This window comes from Schistocerca cancellata, chromosome 2 (assembly GCF_023864275.1).
Source record: "Schistocerca cancellata isolate TAMUIC-IGC-003103 chromosome 2, iqSchCanc2.1, whole genome shotgun sequence".
NCBI classification, from domain to species: Eukaryota; Metazoa; Arthropoda; class Insecta; order Orthoptera; family Acrididae; genus Schistocerca; species Schistocerca cancellata.
The window spans coordinates 1,151,832,370-1,151,852,906 of record NC_064627.1 but is presented as its reverse complement, the minus strand read 5'-3'; the positions used below and the strand labels follow the sequence as shown (position 1 = coordinate 1,151,852,906).

Sequence of the window (20,537 nt, the reverse complement as noted above, 5' to 3'; positions counted from 1 at the left end):
TCCCAAACTGTTGTTTTTTGTGGCTATCAGTTTAGAGGATTTACGACGCCAGCTTCTGACCCCTTGATAGACGTGTAGGAAGATTCCAACCTCGGTTCCGGTCAAAATAGGGGACAGACTAGTATCTGTAGATTTCTGCTTGACACAGTGTTCACGTCAACCATCATCACATTGGATGACGGTTAGAGTGATCGCTGTATCGAGCAGAATCTACAGGTATCAATGTGGCCCTATTTTGACAGGAACCGACGCTGTAATCTTCCCACACGTCGATAAAGGGGGCAGAAGCTGGCGTGGTAAATCCTCGAAACTGGTAGCCAAATAAAGTAACAGTTTGGGAATTAGGTGTTGGATTTGACATTCTGTGCTGCATAGCCGAGTCCTGCACCCATGGACATACACAGAGACTTGGTGATAATAGTCGCTCCTTCTTATCTCACTGACATTTATCCCAAAACTAGTGTGGCCGGCCGCGGTGGCCGAGCGGTCCTAGGCGGTTCAGTCCGGAAGCGCGCGGCCGCTACGGTCGCACGTTCGAATCCTGCCTCGGGCATGTATGTGTGTGATGTCCTTAGATTAGTTAGGTTTAAGTAGTTCTAAGTTCTAGGGGACTGATGAGCTCAGATGATAAGTCCCATAGTGCTGAGAGCAATTTTTGAACCAAAACTAGTGTGAAATTCACGTCACGGTACTTTTTCTTTGGAAACTCTGGAATATTCGCGCAACTCCATCATAATTCCGTTATTACAAAAAAAAAGATTGAAATGGCTCTGAGCACCATGGGACTTAACTGCTGAGGTCATAAGTCCCCTCGAACCTGTGACCGTAGCGGTCGCTCGGTTCCAGACTGTAGCGCCGAGAACCGCTCGGCAACTCCTCCATTATTACATACGGTGGTTTACGCCCTGAAGTAATATAAAAAAAGCGTATAGGTTCACTTTCTGGAGGGACGTCGAAGTGTCACGCATTACACTAGAAGCATGCTTAATCACTCGTACATCAATTTCTATCCGCTAAGAAAAACACTAAATACATTCGTTAAATCCTATAAAGTCTAGCTGAGATCTTGAATCACATCATATAATCTACTTAAATTGGTGGTATGGTATACAAGATAAACAGAGCAAGTGAACAAAAGTAACAGAATAATATTGTGGAGGCTACAGAGAAAAGCACAGTTAAAACGACACACTTACACTTAAAACAGTAGCATAGTTCTTTGTGACGTAGTAACCGTTTTGCTCTGACATGTATGATTTCACAGGCACAGCACGTTTTACAGGTGCGTGTAACGTCGTGTGGTGAGGAGCGGCTGGGGCGCTGGCTCAGACCCTCAGACCCTGCTTCGGATCCCGAGCCAGGCGCCGCCCCTGACGGAGAGCGTGGCGCTGTCCGGCTGGAGTCTGAGCGGCACCGGCGTCTCGGCGACCGCCTGGAGGCTGAACCTGGACAGCAGGTGGACCAGCACCGCCTTGGACTCCATCAGCGCGAACCTCTGGGCTGCAAAGGCGTAAGTCAGCAGTGAAATACACGGAGACTCTATAGGCGAGCAAAAAGAGGGCAGTGGTAGGAAACCAGTTTCGATGGAAAAGGTGAAACAGAAACACCATGAAGGAAGTAACGCAATGTGACAACAGCAAGGCCGCGAAAGATAGTACAACGTCTTTCACAGTCCTGGTTCGCTACTCGAGTACAGCGGTGCTGGGGCAATGTCAACAGATCGACGACGTCTGCTGGGAAAAAAATGTTCAAATGTGTGTGAATTCCTAATGGACGAAACTGCTTAGATCATCGGTCTCTAGACTTACACATTAGTTACACTAACTTACACTAAGGACAACACACACACCCGTGCCCGAGGGAGGACTCGAACCTCCGGCGGGAGGGGTCCCGCAGTCCGTGCCGTGACACGGCGCCTCAAACAACGCGGCTACTCCGCGCGGGCCCGTCTGCTGGACTGTTGCCACTGTGTTGCACTGTGTTTCTCAGAAACCACGTGGACGTTGTCGTTGGCTCGTGGAGTGGGGAAAAGGCAGTGTAATGGCGACTCCTCCAAGCGGTCGGGGAGGGACCTCAGCCTGTGATCCACCGACTTCGATGAGCTTTTAAGTGCTAGTCAGACGTCACTCGAATAAAGTAACTGTGAAAACTTCTAGGTCACTACGTTTCCGTTTGTGAAACAATAGAACTCAGAGGCCATGACGCAGAATTTGATCTTAACCAGGTGGAACCGTTACAATACACGAAAATAAGGAAATTATATTTATACGTTTCAGCCCTGCAACAAAGGTATTCGTGACAAATCGTGGAATTAGTGGTTAGCTCTGTTGCAGAGGTGTTCGAGGAAGAAAACCCCTACTAACACAGGTGGTGGCTACGTGAAATTAAAAAGAAAATGAAAAGTAATAGAAGGCTTGCATTCAGATCAGAGTCAAGGGTTTCGAGTCGCACTTCTCGCAAAGTTACACACTGCCTACCATCTGCGATGACAAGTGTTTGATACACGGTGCAGGCTTTATTTTTTGTACTTATTTTTTCTCACTACATACAATGACCAAAAGTATTACGCACTTAGTGCTGGAATCTTTCAGATTTTCTATTATATCCTTCCGTAATCCGATGGAACCGAAGACTGCCTGTTTGGCCCCCTCCCCCGCGAAATCAACCAACCAACTAATCTTTCTGTTTCTTGTAGGCTCACTTACTTTCACCTTATCGCGGTAAGATAAGTATCGTGTAATTACGAGAAGCACAGAAATCCTTTGCAAATGCACATTGCGTACTCTTGCTTCCAGCCGAGTACGCTTCGGGGGTATGCTTTGTTATCGTGTTATAAAGGCGTTTCTCTTGGATATTAATTTCACCACGTTCAAGACCAATACAGATAAAACTTCCTTAGTTTCGAGCTATCGAACGATACCATCTTGTCTGAAATGCATTCTTCATCGTAGAATTTGATATCGGTCAATTCGGCAACGAACATCGTAGTGACGTAAACCTTCCATAGGCGGTCCTTTCGAGGAGTCCCCGACCATTACCAGTAAGCCAAAGGTCGTCGAAATTGGCAGACCACACGATCCAGCCTCCCCTTTGGAACTGCAGAGACGGTCCTGTTCATACTGCACGCTGACTACAGTTGTGTGCAAGTAGGACGGCATCATTCGCAGAGAGGGACGGTCAATACTCAGCCGAGTCACCTCTGGCCTTCCTGACCCACGCCTCATACTCCAGCTGTTGCTTGCCCTGAGAACTGGTCATACAGCGGGTAAGCAATATCAAGTCCACCGTTTCTGTTTGTGACCACTCTACAAAAAGTTATATATTAAGAAGCCGTCACTCGATAACGTAACAAAAGAGAAAGGATTTGAGCAATTCAGGAAGGATCTGCGAAATTTCAGGGGAACATGTACAAAACACACCTGATGGAAATGAAAAATATCGTGTATTCTGTAGCATAGTTATAGGGCACTATGAAAACTGTTTTCCTTAGAAATTAACTGGTGGAACAAGATTATACGCAACGAAAGCCTCGATTACAAAAGGCGCGTGAATATTATGCCTAAAGAAAAGAAGACTCTACTTGCAATCAAGGAACACGTATGACATCAAGATAAAATCTCTTTACAAAGCGTACTTCAAAATTCTAAGCAAAGTCATCAAAGCATCAAAATGTGTGTGCTCTTCGCACTTTCAAGAAAAAAAATACTACTCCTGCCACAAAAAAAAAAAAAAACTATCTGGAACAAAGTAAAAGATGAGACAATAGACACAAATCAATAAAACGAAGACATTTCTTTAAAGGTATGTAATGAACTGATCACAAATAACCCTAACGTCATAGAAACATTCAATAACTCTTTCTGTCAGTAGCAGATAATTTAGGTTTGAACCTTCTTTAGGAGACAGCCTATAGTTCCTAAGAAAAACCTTCCAAAACAAACTTGAAAAAATTCAGCTTCATTCAGTATCTCTGAAATAAGATTTCAGTGTTATTAGCTGCATTAAAAATAAATGTTCAGTCGGGAATGAAGACATCACTAGCAAAACAATGAAATGTAGTTAAGCTGTGGTTCAGCAGTTACTTGCGTAATCAATCTTTCCACAACCATATTTCATAGAGACATATAAAAATGCTGTTTTCAAGCTATTTCACAGAAAAGGAGACAAAACGTTGGTACAGAATTACCGACTCATCTCATTACTACCAGTATTTTCAAAAACTTTCGAGAATATAATGTACAATAAACGTAACAGACACCTAGTACAAGAAAACATGCTCAGTACCGAACAGTTTGGACTTCAAAAAGTACTGCCAACTTAACACGATATATTTACATTGACAGCTGAATGAGCCGTGGCGGCTATCGATAACTTCTAGCTAGCCTCTCACCAGGCGGCGCGTATTACTATTGTGCGGTTATCTCTGCCCCAGATAGGCTTCAGAAGCGGCCGCTAGAGGCGTGTCGAGAAAGTCCTTGCAACAGCTCAGTGTAGGCAGTTTACGTGTAGACTTCGCGCAGTGTGGAGCTGGGACGAGCGGCAGTGTTTGGAGCAACGGACACGCGGCGCGGATCGGCAAGACGTCTTTTCCAGATCGTCGCTCACTCTTTTTTTCCAGGACTGGGTCGAAGGCAAAAGATTTGTTTCTCCTATATCGTGCGTATCTGGTTCTTGGGCTCTGGGCACCGATTTACCGCTCTGCAAGCTGTTTCGCAGACGTTCTTGTTCATATTCACTGAGTCGTTACGCATGCCTTTTTTTTTATTTTACTCTATGGGATTCTAGGATAAACTGACTAGATTTTGCCTACTCTGTGTGTGTTTGAAGTGACTTATGTTAGTCTGATGGGCAGGGTTCCTTCTAAAATTGTTAATGTTGTTATGGCGATTTTTATGTGCTCAGTTATCACGCACAATTATGTCAGGGACCTATGAATTATGTAGATTTTTAAAATTTCACGTTAGTTTTCAAATTGTTTTATCTGAGAGAACAAATTGTTTCTGAATTTTAATATTTGTTTTCACTATGTTTTAGGAGCTGGTGTGCTCTCTGGGATTACTACTGTCCAGCCCTTTAAGTTTTGTGTGTTATGACACCAAACTAATAGTAAGACCTTAGAGAGTCCTTCTTTATACTCTTTCCTGGAAGAATTTACGGCTCCATTTGAGTAGTTCTCTTTTACGTCTTACACGTTTAGCGAGGCTTATTTACTAGGGCGTATGACATTATTGGAGAGGTTCTATAAGTGGAATCGTGGTCAAACAGTAACTTTCATTTATAGTAAGATTCTGGGAGACATTTGTGTTCTTTGTTTGTTGACAGTACTAACTAAGTTGCCAGGAGAGTATTCCGTGTCTGTGGCTTCTTGGTGGCTTGCTATTTATTCGCGGTCGCGTTGCCTGCCAGTCTGTGCTCGAGTTGAGTACCTTATGTTTATCTGGCTTGCACCGTAAATGAAATTTTGCTGTCTGCCAAAGAAGGCCCTTTATCTGATTAACTGGCTTCGCACATGGAATTTTCCCTTTATATTTTAACACATATTTAGCCTCACTTTAAATTTTGTTTTAAATTATTTGCAGTAAACACTTTGGATAATGCGTAAAGGCGATCTGTTACGTCTTGTTGACTAGTTAATATCTGTCTTTTGGAGGCCTGCCTATCGTCATCGTTTTGAGATCGCTTGCAGAAATTTATCTAGAGCTCGGTTTCAATTGTTTGCTGGTTTATTTAATTTTCTTTTAATGTAAACGTTTCAAAGGACAATATTGTTAGCCTTATTTTTCTTGCATTTTGTTTAAAGACATCAAAAGGGCAATTGTATTATTCACCATTTTTAACGGTTTCAAGTGTATAAATTTAACAAGGCAAATTAACTTTTGATTTCCTTACCCGTTTTTCTTAAAGAAGACCTGTTGTTAATTTGAAAAATACACTGGTATCCAAACTTAAAGTAACAAACCGATTTTTGCCCGTCCTGTCGTCAACAGAAGAACGTACGACGGTGTTCTGCACGGCAGACGGCATTCCGGCCACCGAACAACCACGCCATCGATGACGACAGGGCGTCTGTCAGAGGGGACACAGTCTGCCGTGTAGCCCCACGTCCACAGTCGGTGTGTGCACAGTCACAGACGGTGCAGTACGGCACAGAGAAGACGCCCACCACACTCCCTGCGGTGGAGGGCCATAGGTAGAACGGAAGCAGTGCAGATTGGTGTGGCCCGATGGTTTAATGCGAGTCGTTTTGTTTCTTCTCCTATTGGCGACAGTTTGTAGAGGCTGAACTGTATCCCGAAGACCAGGGTGGGGCCGACCATATGTGACACACGAAAGAGAGGACCGTTATTTGGTTGTAAGGGCACGGCCGTACCGCCTCGGCACTACACAGCACCTGGCATCTGACCCCGAGGCATCCACAGGACGTGTTCTGTCGAGACAGGCGGTGTGCAGAAGGCTTCTAGTGAGTGGTCTGTATTGTCGGAGACCTGCTGTGTGTGTACCTCTGACGCTTCTTCAGAGAAGGGAACGTATAGAGTGGAGTCGTCGACATGCTACCTGGACGGTCAAATAATGAGCCAATGTTCTTTTCACAGATGAGTCCCGATTTGGTCTGGAGAGTGATTCTCGACGGATTCACATCTGGAGGGAACGTGCAACAGGATTTCCGAACCCAAACATTCTGGAAAGAGCCTGATATCGAGGAGTATCCCTAATGGTGTGGGCAGGGACCACCCGACCACTCAAATGCCTATTCATGAAATTGTCTGGGTGAATCGGGAAGGTTTAACTGCTGACAGGTATCGCGAAGACATCTTGGGATGTCATGTGCGGTCGTTGCGAAGTTCAGTGCGCCAGACTTCGCAACGATGGACAATAATGGTCCCCTCGTAGAACATGGGTGGTTGACGTTTCCCTGGAAAGGGAAGACATTGCACGAATGGCGTGTTCTGCTCGCTCACCCAATTTCAATCCCATACAACCTGCCTGGGATGCACTAGGGAGACGGGCTGCATCGCGTCAGCATTCACCAACCACCGTCCAAGATTTGCGAGCAGCTCTGCAGGAAGAATGGGAGTTATTGCCTCAACATGGGACTGGTGGTATTGTTCACAACATGTCCCATTGTTGTCAGGCCTGTATTGCTGCTGCCATTAACTAGTTGTCAGAATGTGTGCGCAAAGTTGGAAACATGAAGAACATTTTAGTCTACCGTTATGCACGTTGCAGTTGTACACGTTTTGTACTCTTTACATTTTTTCTACTTCACTATCATCTGTTTGTAAAACCAACCTTGCAAAATTTTCGTTTGTTGCTTTTATTTCGGACAACAGTGTAAATGTCTGTTGTCAAAAGGATTAATGACGATAGTTAACGGTGCCTAGTCCTTCCATGTCATTTCCATGATGCTGGGATTTCCTGATCAGTGATACACTATAATCAATAAATCAGAAATAATTACCATTGGGAGTACTTTATGACTTGGCTAAGGCTTTTGATTGTGATGATGATGATGTTTGGTTTGTGGGGCGCTCAACTGCGTGGTTATCAGCGCCCGTACAATTTCCCAACCATTGCTCAGTCAAATTTCGCCACTTTCCTGGATGATGATGAAATGATGAGGACAACACAAACACCCAGTCATCTCGAGGCAGGTGAAAATCCCTGACCCCGCTGGGAATCGAACCCGGGACCCCGTGCTCGGGAAGCGAGAACGCTACCGCGAGACCACGAGCGGCGGACAGGCTTTTGATTGTGTCATCCATGATACGCTTAGGTAAAAGTTAAGATATTCGGTTTAAAGAATATTAGGCATAGCAGATTCATGGTTTTTATCTTATCAAAATGACATAATGCAAAGTGTTTCGGCTCCGTGTCAATCACATAGCAATACTCACTCAGAATTTGAAAGAATGGTGTAAAACAAGATTCGTTTGTGGATCCTCTTATTTCTGATAAACCGAAATAATCTTACACATTTTTGACATCTTTTTCCACATCAAAGAAATGAAAATGCAATATTCAGCATGTTTGTTTTATGCCATCCATAAAGAGCACTCATCATAAGAAAACTAACACGAAAACCTATGTCAAATGTACCATGCTCACCCCAAAGTACACTCGACTGACAGACACATTTGAATGACGCTACTGGCTGGAGAATCATATGATATATTTCTACTGCACATTGACCCACCACCCGCCTTCTTACGTGCACAATATATGTGACTGCAAACTATCTCTTCCTTCAAGCAACTCTACACTCTTCAGCAGTGCGATAGCCACTTGAGGAGAACGACCAGCAAGATTTCTTTCGAAGAACGAGTTGTACCACTTCCTCAATGCCCTCCACATTCGTCTGACACGCCGCCTTTTGAACATGTTTGGATCAAGACTGTATGGTAAATCAAGATTGAAGGGCCACTTGCTTTCCATGGTCCTCCAGTCAACACTGCTGATTCTTCACTGACGTACTTAACAACCACGTGGAGAAGGATATCCAGATGGAAGAATACAGCAATCAGTGGTGAATGATCTGAATTTATTGCAGATCGATTACGACTATAGAAAAGCCATAATTAGTGCTAGAGGTAACAGAAACAAATAAGATACAAGATTTTACAAGATAGTGTAATGCAGTAAAAATACTAAGGGGAAAAATGTGTGCCACTCATCACCCAGTATGGTCACATCAAACTTGTGCTCAAGCACGTATATCTTTCAGATTCGAATGCATAGTCACATGTATAAGCATACTGAGAAAAAGAAGCAGCACATTTTACAGAATATGAATTTATAATTGAAGTTGTTCTTTACAGACTATTGTAGCACCAATGGTTTTGCCAATTTGACCAAGCGCACCATTTATGTGGGTAAATAGTCAAGTTCAATAATATTTTTCTAAAAACATCAAGATAGGTGACTGGCATACATATAGACATAACATAACTGTTAATAATAGAAGCTACAAAATAATTTATAAAAATTAAATGAACAATCTAAATACAGATATAGACATAACTATGTCAATACATTCTAAAACCAGTTAAAAAAGTGTAGGAAGTGTCATCTGTGGATGGCGAGAGCATACATTTTCATATATAAACATAAAATTTAGAAAACCATGGACGCAATGTTGTACAAATACAATGAAATTTAATAAAACGACAGTTTTGTGTAAAGCATAAAACGTGGTCATCTACAGAGGACTCAAGAAAACGTTTATAAGTTAGCCTGAACTTACAAAAACTAAGGGATGACACTGACAAACAAGCAGCATCAAAAATGACAAACTCTCAAATAACATTTTTACAAAGCTAAATGTAAAACTTTACAATAAGCACTTAAAAGCGTAAATGTTTCCTACCCCATCTTGACATAAAGTTAAAAAGGAATACATGATAATCTAGAGCCTATAAGAAATGCATTCAAACTAACATGTAAAGACCTGTATTATAAAGTAGGTGCAAATCTGCTCAAATATCGCACACATTATAGGCTGTGACACCTGACCCTATCTAACGGACGGTTTTTAGACAAGAGGACATTTTTAACTACCACGAGGTTAATGCCAGATATATCACATATAGTCGTCTTCTTAACTCCTCTATAGATGGTCGTGTTTCTCGCATCCCTTTCCTTTTCTGTGTCACGGTTTTATGTTTTAAATAAAGTTGTTATCCCATTAAATTTCTTATGACCTACCTTTTAAAAAAAAATTATGCCGTTGTATGCATTGTATCCTCTCGCCATTCATAATGGCACTATCTACATGTTTGTAACCGGTTTTTCGATGTACTGTATTCGTGTTGTTGTTGTTGTGGTCTTCAGTCCTGAGACTGGTTTGATGCTGCTCTCCATGGTACTCTATCCTGTGCAAGCTTCTTCATCTCCCAGTACCTACTGCAATCTTCATCCCTTTGGTCTCCCTCTATGATTTTTACCCCCCCCCCCCCCCGCTGCCCTCCAATACTAAATTGGTGATCCCTTTATGCCTCAGAACAAGTCCTACCGACCGATCCCTTCTTCTAGTCAAGTTGAGCCACAAAGTTCTCTTCTCCCCAATCCTATTCAATACTTCCTCATTAGTTATGTGATCTACCCATCTAATCTTCAGCATTCTTTTGTAGCACCACATTTCGAAAGCTTTTATTCTCTTCTTGTCCGAACTATTTATCATCCATGTTTCACTTCCGTACATGTCTACATTCCATACAAATACTTTCAGAAACGACTTCCTGACACTTAAATCTATACTCGATGCTAACAAATTTCTCTTATTCAGAAACGCTTTCCTTGCCATTGCCAGTCTACATTATATATCCTCTCTACTTCGAACACATCAGTTATTTTGCTCCCGAAATAGAAAAACTCCTTTACTACTTTAAGTGCCTCATTTCCTAATCTAATTCCCTCAGCATCACCCGAGTCAACTCGACTACATTCCATGATCCTCGTTTTGCTTTTGTTGATGTTCATCATATATCCTCCTTTCAAGACACTATCCATTCCGTTCAGCTGGTCTTCCAAGTCCTTTTCTGTCTCTGACAGAATTACAATGTCAGCGGCGAACCTCAACGTTTTTATTTCTTCTCCATGGATTTTAATACCTACTCCGAATTTTTCTTTTGTTTCCTACACTGCTTGCTCGATATACAGATTGAATAACATCGGGGAGAGGCTAGAACCCTGTCTCACTCCCTTCCCAACCACTGCTTCCCTTTCACGTCCCTCGATTCTTATAACTGCCATCTGGTTTCTGTACAAATTGTAAATAGCCTTTCGCTCCCTGTATTTCACCCCTGCCACGTTCAGAATTTGAAAGAGAGTATTCCAGTCAACATTGTCAAAAGCTTTCTCTAAGTCTACAAATGCTAGAAACGTAGGTTTGCCTTTTCTTAATCTAGCTTCTAAGATAAGTCGTAGGGTCAGTATTGCTTCACGTGCTCCGATATTTCTACGGAATCCTAACTGATCTTCCCCGAGGTCGGCTTCTACTAGTTTTTCCATTCGTCTGTAAAGAATTCGCGTTAGTATTTTGCAGCCGTGACTTATTAAACACCGACCACTGTGGCCGAGCGGTTCTAGGCGCTTCAGTCTGGAACCGCGCGACCGCTACGGTTGCAGGTTCGAATCCTGCCTCGGGCATGGATGTGTGTGATGTCCTTAGGTTAGTTAAGTTTAAGTAGTTCTAAGTTCTAGGGGACTGATGACCTCAAATGTTAAGTGCCATAGTGCTCAGAGCCATTTGAACCATTTGAACCATCTTCAGTAGTCCCCGCCCGGAGATCCGAATGGGGGACTCTTTTACCTCCGGAATATTTTACCCAAGAGAACGCCATTATCATTTAGGCATACATTAAAGCTGCGTGCCCTCGGGAAAAATTAGGGCTGTTATTTCCCCTTGCTTTCAGCCGTTCGCAGTACCAGCACAGCAAGGCCGTTTCGGCTAGTGTTACAGGGCCAGATGAGGTAATCGTCCAGACTGTTGCCCCTGCAACTACTGTAAAGGCTGCTGCCCCTCTTCAGGAACCACACGTTTGTCTGGCCTCTCAACAGATACCCCTCCGTTGTGGTTGCACCTACGGTACGGCTATCTGTATCGCTGAGGCACGCAAGCCTCCCCACCAACGGCAAGGTCATGGGGGAATTGGGGGGGGGGGGATTCGTGTTAACACTGTTAATTTACTTTTCATAAATTATTTGGTAGCTTCTAATATTAGCAATATGTGCTACATCTATGTGTACCAATTTGGAACTAATGAGATGTACCTGTCTTGATACCTTTACAAAAATAAACTTTAGCTTGACTATGTGCCCTCATAGAGAGGCGTCTTCATCGAGGTGACGAAACCTGTGGTTTTTCAGTAGCCTGTAAACAATAACTTCAATTCATGCTGGTATTCTGTAAGATACTCTGCTTCTTTTTGTCAGTATGCTTATGTGTGTGACTATGTGTTAAATATGTGAGTTGTTGTGTTGAAGCACAAGTTTGATGTGACCACGTTTAGTGACGTACGGACATATTTTCCTCGCTGGTATTTTTACTGCGTTACAGTGCCCTGTGTATGCTTGTATCTTACTTCTTGTTGTTCCTCTAGCATTGAAGATGGCTATTCTACAGTCGAGATCGATCTGCAATAAATTCAGGTTATTCACGACTGACCACTGCATTCTTCCATTTGTGTATCCAATGGCCGCTGCGCATGGGAGTCCTATGGATTTCAACATAAATAGAGTTCGCAAGACTTACCTCCAGGCCGATTCCTCGCCACAGCTCTTAGAGGTTCTGACTGTAGTAAGCAGAGGCCTTACACCATACTGATCTTTGAGAGAACAAATACACTTCGAGAATTCTAATCATGTCTGAATTTTCCTCTGACTAATGTGTGGTGGACCGTTCATTTCAGTCACATGTATTCTGCTGATGTTGCGTTTTCACAAACAGTACGTTTAGTAAATCTGTGAAAGAATTTCTTAAATACATCGTATTAACACGAAACAATATAGTATTAGAAATACGTTCTTCAGTTTGGGTAGCTAAACTTTCGAAGTTTTAAAAGATGTGAGACGTTACGGCGATGCTTACCAATGCAAATACGGGGTCCAGACCCGAACGGGAAGTAGGTGAACGGCTTGATGAGATGCTTCCTCTCCGGGCTGAAGCGCTCCGGGTCGAAACGTTCCGGGTCTGGGAAGTACTCGGGGTCGTAGTGGATGCCGAGCACCGGCATCCAGACGCCGTCGCCGGGTCGCAGCTCGAGGCCCGGGCAGCCCCCTGTGGGCGGCAGCCTGTAGGGGCGCACGCACGTGCGGTCCAGGGAGGCCAGCGGCGTGTACATGCGGAGCGTCTCTGAGGGCACAGGCAGCGGCGGCACCAGTGAAAGTACGCGCCCGTGAGCAGCCGAACTGAAGACGGCTGGTGGGTTGGATGGAGGGCGGTTCTGGCGCCACGGCGAATCGAATGCATCTAATCTACATCAATTTTTTATAAACCACTGTGAGGCGTATGGCACGGGATACTTTCCATGGTACCATGCACTGGGTTTTCTTCCAGTTACATTAACTAATGAGGAGATATTGAATAGGATTGGTGAGAAGAGAAGTTTGTGGCACAACTTGACCAGAAGAAGGGATCGGTTGGTAGGACATGTTCTGAGGCATCAAGGGATCACAAATTTAGCATTGGAGGGCAGCGTGGAGGGTAAAAATCGCAGAGGGAGACCAAGATATGAATACACTAAGGAGATGCAGAAGGATGTAGGTTGCAGTAAGTACTGGGAGATGAAGAAACTTGCACAGGATAGGGTAGCATGGAGAGCTGCATCAAACCAGTCTCAGGACTGAAGACCACAACAACAACACATTCGGAAATGGAGCACAAGGAGAATGAAAGGGTCACTGCTCCAGTGCATGTCGTAATTAGTTTAATCTTGTACCCGAGATCCCTTGAGAACTGTATGTAGGAGTCTGTAGCACTTTATAGTCCTCAGAGTCTTTCGTACCGGCATGACTCAATGAAATTTTGTCGACTTTCAAGCCGCACCAGTTTGAATAAAAGCTCGAGTTTTTGATGGAAATTTCCGGCATCGTCTTCAGGAGTAAAACCGCTGAGTTCCGGGGCTGGCACTGTTCCTCCACTTCTACAGCCACGACAGCGTCCTCTGGCACTAGTGGGAGAGGGCTGGAGCGACGCCTGCCTGGAAGCTGGTCGGGCAGGCCGCTCACCCCAGCTCCGGCACGCCACAGGGCAGGGTGACGTCAGGTGGAGCGGGAGCCCGGCGCCACATCTGAAACTGCAGCGCCCACCTCCCTACAAGCGTCAAGCAGTCTTCGTCGTGCGCGCCTCGTTTCGGCCTTCTCTGACTGGTTACAGACGCTGCAATCGTGGCTACATAAACAGAAAACTATGCCAGCCCCGGAATGTGGGGATCAGTGATAGTGGCCCAACCCCTGCGGCCAATGGTTTTATTCATGGCGATGGCGGCGTGGTTGACCATCGAAAGCTCGAGAATCTTATTCGAATCGGAAACCGAGAAGATTTTATTCACTTTACTGTATTACAGTACTAGAGTAAAGGTGTTTCTGTGCCACTTTTTATCTCATTTAAATTATGTAAATTAACAAATGGATCAGTTAGTCCTCTGATGACGTTATGGATTTTCCCCAGCCGGCACGAGTTACCTTCCCCACCATCACTCCTCTGGGAAATGACCTCCCCTCCTCCCACACAGCAAAAATGGCGGGAAATTCAAATTATCGCGGTAAATTGAATTTTGGCAGTAAATTAAAATGCTAATTACATTGTATTGCAGAGGACATTATAATAATACATTCATTATTTATATAAATTCAATTTGCGTATCATCTATGGAATACTGATGCAGCCTAATTATGACATCACAATCCAAGATCTCCAACATAGAACACGGGCGCACAGAATAGGAGTGCAGTCTACCTCCCTCTTCCTACTGGTGCAAAGTTCAAAAACCAGTGGGAAAATCCAGACTCTTTCCTCTGGCTGTGAAGCACGGGAGAGGTAGTTGCCACTGATCAACCACAAGACAGTAGCTTTACCCACTTCCGTCAAAAACTGTCGGATGGAGAGATGATATTTTCGCTATTACAGCAGCACTAGAGAATTGCTCCAATCACTCTAGCAAATACCCCTACAGAATATTGATTAGGAGTAAATCGAAGAACGACAAAACTAATGAGAAGTAGCAGAAATAAGAATAGCTAAAAGCTTAACATCAGGGTAGATGGTCTCGAAGTAGATAAAATTACGGAATTCTACTACCTATGCAGCAAAATAACCAATGACGGACGGAGCAAGGAGGATATCCAAAGCAGACTAGCACTCGCAAAAAGGGCATTCCTGGAAAAGAAAAGTCTACTGGTATCAGAAATAGGCCTTAATTTGAGGAAGAAATTTCTGGGAATCTACGTTTGGAGGACAGCATTGTATGGTAGAGAAACATGGACTGTGGGAAAACCGCAACAGAACAGAATCGAAGCATCTGAGATTGGGTGCTACAGACGAATGTTGAAAATTAGGTCGACTTATAATGTAAAGAATGAGGAGGTTCGCTGCAGAGTCGAAGAAGAAAGGAATATGTGGGAAACACTGATAAGGAGAAGGGACAGGGTGATAGGACATCAGTTAAGACATCATGGAATGACTTCCATGGTACTAGAGGGAGCTGTAGAGGGCAACAACTGTACAGGAATACAGAGATTGGAATACATCCAGCAAATACTTGAGGACGTAGGTTCCAAGTGCTACTCTGTGATGTAGAGGTTGGCACAGGAAAGGATATCGTGGCGGGCCGCATCAAAGCATATTTATGACTCAAAAAAAGAAAAAAAGAAAAAAAAAGGGATACGTAATGAAGAACCAATGTATGTCAGCCAGTTTGGTGGTATTTGTACTAAAATGGCACATTCTAGACGCCTTGCCTCTCAGTTTCAGCACATTTGGCAGTTTTCTCTTTTTGCGAATAGTTTCAATACCAACATTAATAAGCGTTGTGTCAAAGCACTCGCTCACTTAAGAGCTCTCAAATGCCGTTACAATGGTGTACTGATCCATTTAAAAAGTGTACATACTTATTGTTTCAGGTGATAGAAAAGAATATTATCATTATAGCAAAATTAAAAGATTAATTGGGGGATGGCATAAATTCCACAGAAAGACAGGTGAATTTGAACGAATAATGACAAAATTCCCTCTCGTTCAGTTTATCGTCTATCCATCGCAGGCTGTCAGTTTTATTCCCTTAAAATACCAACCATATAAATTACATTACTGATCAGTTTCGGGGTTAGGCCACTTCCAGATGTCTGCAGTACGACACCAAATGTACAACAAATAGTTAATACAAGTACAATAAACAGGTAAGACACGTTAGTGAACAACATACGTAGTCTTTCACATATGAATGTGCTTACAAGCACAAATTTTACAATACATCGTGCAGGCAAAAATCCTAACAGGTAATTTACCAGTTCTTGTACATTCATGCAACAGCACACCGTGCACTTTTCAGTAGTCATACATATGCTTAACTGTCACATATTGTGGGAAGCACGCTTCAACCAAAGAGCATGGGTAAGAGCTGGCACTTTGCTGAGATAAAGGTATCGCCAGAGGGAGATGCTGCCATGTGATCACAGCGTTACGCGCAAGTCAATTCTTTTTAAACTTTCTCCGTAATGGACTTTCACAAATTATTTATATTCGTTGTTACTGTATGAAAATCAGTGTCATTCTGGTAATATTTTTCTCTAAAGTGATCTCACCAGTTCGCTTTAAAAAAATAGTGCATAGAAGTGCTTTTGAAATTTTACTACTGACGAAAATGATTAATTTTAATATAACATTTTAGAAAAACGAAAGCGTGTTACTACTTCAGAAAAAAATATTACCAGAATGACACTTATTTTTCTGCAGTAACAACGAATGTAGATTACTTTAGTATTTAACGTAATTGTAAACAATTTTAATGGTACTGTAAACAATTCTAAAAGTTCCCAGATACGTATGACGTATGACTATAACCCTGTGGTGCATGAATTTGACTGCAATGGGCAACTTGTAATGGTCAATTGTCTGGCGGTTTCAACGAGCCATGAGGCTGCAAATGCATGCAGGACACAACACCAGCAGGGAGTGCCCACTCTAGTGAACTGTGTGCGTTTTCAGCCTCAGATCTGATTGAAAATGCAAAGAAGCGACCATTAACAGTTGTCCACTGTAGTGGACAGTATGCGCCACAGGGATAATCATATGTAGGGATGTTTTACTGTAGTGGCAAGGTTAATTTATGTTGTCACAGTATGAAGGCTTTCACGACCGGATGACATATCTTCTGGGAAACCTTCCGGGATGTAAGGTCGTGGTCCATGAAACTCTTCAGGAGTTATGTACTGTGCAGTGACAACAGGCACAGAGACTTTTTTCAGCAATGACTAATAAAACTGAGACCATTTTTCTTTTAAAGCTGGGATGAGACAATGTAGCATCATTACAGCCATAACGAAAGTTTCATTGTGTCTACAGTGGTTGTTGTTGTGGATTGGCGAGACAGCCAACCCACTATGGGGAAGCCGAAAGGCACGCGTTTAAGCTCACGCACGCTGGCGTGAGGTCTGCAACAGGACACGGAAATGAGACTAGTAAAAAACGTACGTATCTTCTGGAATACTTAACTTTAATCCATAATTGGTGAACATCGCTCTTGACGGTACATGTTTTACAGCATCAATAGTAACTGGTAATGGCGCCTTGCTTGGTCGTAGCAAATGACGTAGCTGAAGGCTATGCTAACTATCGTCTCGGCAAATGAGAGCGTAATTTGTCAGTGAACCATCGCTAGCAAAGTCGGCTGTGCAACTGGGGCGAGTGCTAGGAAGTCTCTCTAGACTAGACCTGCCGTGTGGCGGCGCTCGGTCTGCAATCACTGATAGTGGCGACACGCGGGTCCGACGTATACTAACGGACCGCGGCCGATTTAAAGGCTACCACCTAGCAAGTGTGGTGTCTGGCGGTGACACCACAGTTGTAAGTACTGTCAAAGTCCATTGTACACTGGAGATAGTACGTTCATATTCACAGCACATGTACGTTAGTATGTTCTGCCAAAATGATTAGCATTTGAACCATGTCGGCCTGCGGATTCAAGATCAACATCGATATCGCGGCGCAACGCCATCTGCGGTAAAATGTGCCTGCGGCTCTGGTTGTCACTATAAACCGAAGGTAGTTGATCAGTGTGACTGAGCAGACGCGCAGGATGCCTCGCAGAAGTATGCGCGAGCCGTACCGTCAAATCAGTGAGTTTGAAAGAGGGCACACTATTGGCAGGAGAGAAAGTGATGCCTCTCTCCAGGAAATTGCTACTCGTGCTGGACGAAGAGTTTGGGCAGTGCAACGGGTGTGTACAAAGTAGTTCACGGAAGACCGTAGAAGCCTACTAGATGGGTCAGATCGCACCATCCAGACCAACCCCCGAGTGGACCGACACCTCATCCGAATAGCACTGCAGGACAGATCTGCGCCGTCCTCGGCTGTTGCGCAACTGTGGAACAGTGTAACACGTCTCACAGTATCAGGACTGACAGTCCGTCGCCCACTTCTGCGCCTCCCTTTGACGAATGCTGGATGGCAATGGTGCATGGAGCGACGTCACTGGGAAAAGGAGTGGTATCGGGTAGCGTTTCCGTACATTTCCATATTCTGTTTGTATGACAATGGTGGCCGCATTTTGTTTCGCCGCAGACAGGGGGAGCATTTGCGCGAGACATACAGCGCCACACCAAGCGCTATGGTGAGGGGTGCTGTTGAGTACAGCCGCAAGTCACCGCTGGTGCGGGTCCAGGGCACTGTGACCAGTGTGGCTTACGTGAAGGACATCCTGCGACACGTAGCCACACCCTTTCTGCACAACGCCCCAGACGCCATTTTTCAGCAAGACAATGCACGACGACATGTTGCTGCACGAACAAGTGCCTTCTTGGTGTCACAGGTTGTCAGCCTTTTGCCCTGATCTGCCAGATGACCAGACCAGTCCCAAATCGAATATGTGTGGGGTATGGAGAGACGATGGGTGCACTGCTGTGGCCTAGTCCCAATCACCACAGATGAACTTTAGAACTAGGAGAATGCACCAAGAATGGCTAAACCACAGGACGCCCTCGCGTCTTATACGCGTCCGTGCCATCACGCGTGGAACAAGTTACCAGGGCCAATGACGGGCGCTGTGCCTACTAGGCAACAGGACACTTGCTGAACCAAGATGGCTGACATGATAATCATTTCTGCAGAACATACTAATGTACATGTCCTGTGAACATGAACGTTCCATCTCTAGTCGTTCAGGGTGTTCTGTTTTTTTTTTCTCAACATGAGTGCATAATAAGTTTAATCAGAATTAACGACGTACGCACAACGCTGTGATCACATGACAGCAGCCTCCTTTGGTGATAACTTCGTCTCTCTAACATGATACGTCATAGCGTACTCTTTAGTTTATGCATGTTTCCCATTTCTAACAGTTACGTGTGTGTATGAGTGCAGAATAGAATGCAGTACGTTATTAATCAAATGTGCAAGAACTATTAAGGTAGCCGTTAGTAAGGTTTTTGCCTACACAGCGTGCTGTGGAAATTGTACTTGTGCACCCATTCGTATGGGCAAGACTATATTTGCAACATTCTAACATGTGTATGCTTCCTCAACGTTTTCGATTGTTTATCGAAGTGTTCTTACCGAAGCGTACGTCGTAAGTCAGTTATCGTGTTTTCGTGTGCACGCGGACGTGTTCGCGGAAGTACCTACGCAATGGTCCTGTTTTTCACGAACAAATTCGCGGATATGTGAGGACGAAGATGTTTGGTTTGTGTGGCGCTCAACTGCGCGGCCACCGACACTCGTACCAAGTCCCAATTTTTACACAGCTCAATTTTTACACAATCCAATCTAGCCACTGTCACGAATGATGATGATGAAATGATACGGACAACACAAACATCCAGCTCCCTGGCAGAGAAAATCACCAACCCGTTCAGGAATCGAACCCGGGACCCCGGGATCCAGAGGCAGCAACACTACCCAGTAGACAACGAGCTGCGGACATGTGTGCGGGCGACTGCAGGTTTATAGGTTCCTGATCTGATAACGACATGGCCCCCGCCCCGGACGCAGAGATGGACGCAACACTGAGTCACAATATACAACAAGCACTGAACGACAATAACAAACAAAGCTTAAAGGCGAGGTCCACTCCAGACACCAAAATGAAACACCAGGAGGAGAAAGATGCAGAACAGAGACGTCAACAAGTACTGGAGGAAGTACAGTCTATTCAACGACAAATATTTGAAGACCCCGATGCATTTCTGAAGTTTCAACGTCGTCAGATATCTCTGCCGTCATTGTAGTCACAACTGGCAAAGGCACCAGGAAGACAACAGATCACCTTACGGAATCCCATGATGATGAGGGTTTCCAACCTGTACAAAAGTAGAAGGCTATCCGACGGAAGACAACGCAAACCTCGAAGCAAACCACCCAGCAACAATTGCAAATTGCCAATAGATATGATACTTAGACTGAAGATCCACCGCAGGAGTCTGCAACTGCCGAGGCACCGCGTCTACTGACGGCTGCGAAATTGCAAAAATTCCCGCCCATTGTAATTTTTAATTGCTAAAATAAAGTAAAAGTATGCAGAGAACTCAAGGCACTATTTAGTGGAAGCTTAAGAGCAACTTATACAGGATATGGAATGAAATTTTACGTCGATACATTTGAGAACTATCAGAAGGTGTCTTCTCTTTTCCGGGAACAAAAATTACCGTTCCATACGTATCAAGATATGAAGATCAGGGACCTAAAGGTGGTAGTCAAGGGTCTACCAGCGTCAGTCACAGAAAAGAAACTTCCACAATACTTGCAACAGCCCCGTGGTTTCACTATTAATGACGTGCACCAGTTCAAACGCTAGAAGCCCGGTAAACTCCGCCCACCACCCGTAGAT

The 20,537-nt window shown here is 44.1% G+C and overlaps 1 protein-coding gene across 1 annotated transcript in view; it reads right to left on the bottom strand.

Annotated features, from left to right (window-relative positions):
* Positions 1–897: 897 nt before the first annotated feature.
* Positions 898–20,537, bottom strand: part of LOC126163194 (cytochrome P450 9e2-like) — a 100,581-nt gene continuing 80,941 nt past the window's right edge. The window contains exons 7-8 of the mRNA XM_049920147.1: positions 12,587–12,850; positions 898–1,500 (exon numbers count right to left, since the gene is read on the bottom strand). Of these exons, the coding sequence (XP_049776104.1) occupies positions 1,334–1,500; positions 12,587–12,850 (431 nt within the window). The 3' untranslated portion in view covers positions 898–1,333. The remainder of the gene's footprint in view (positions 1,501–12,586; positions 12,851–20,537) is intronic.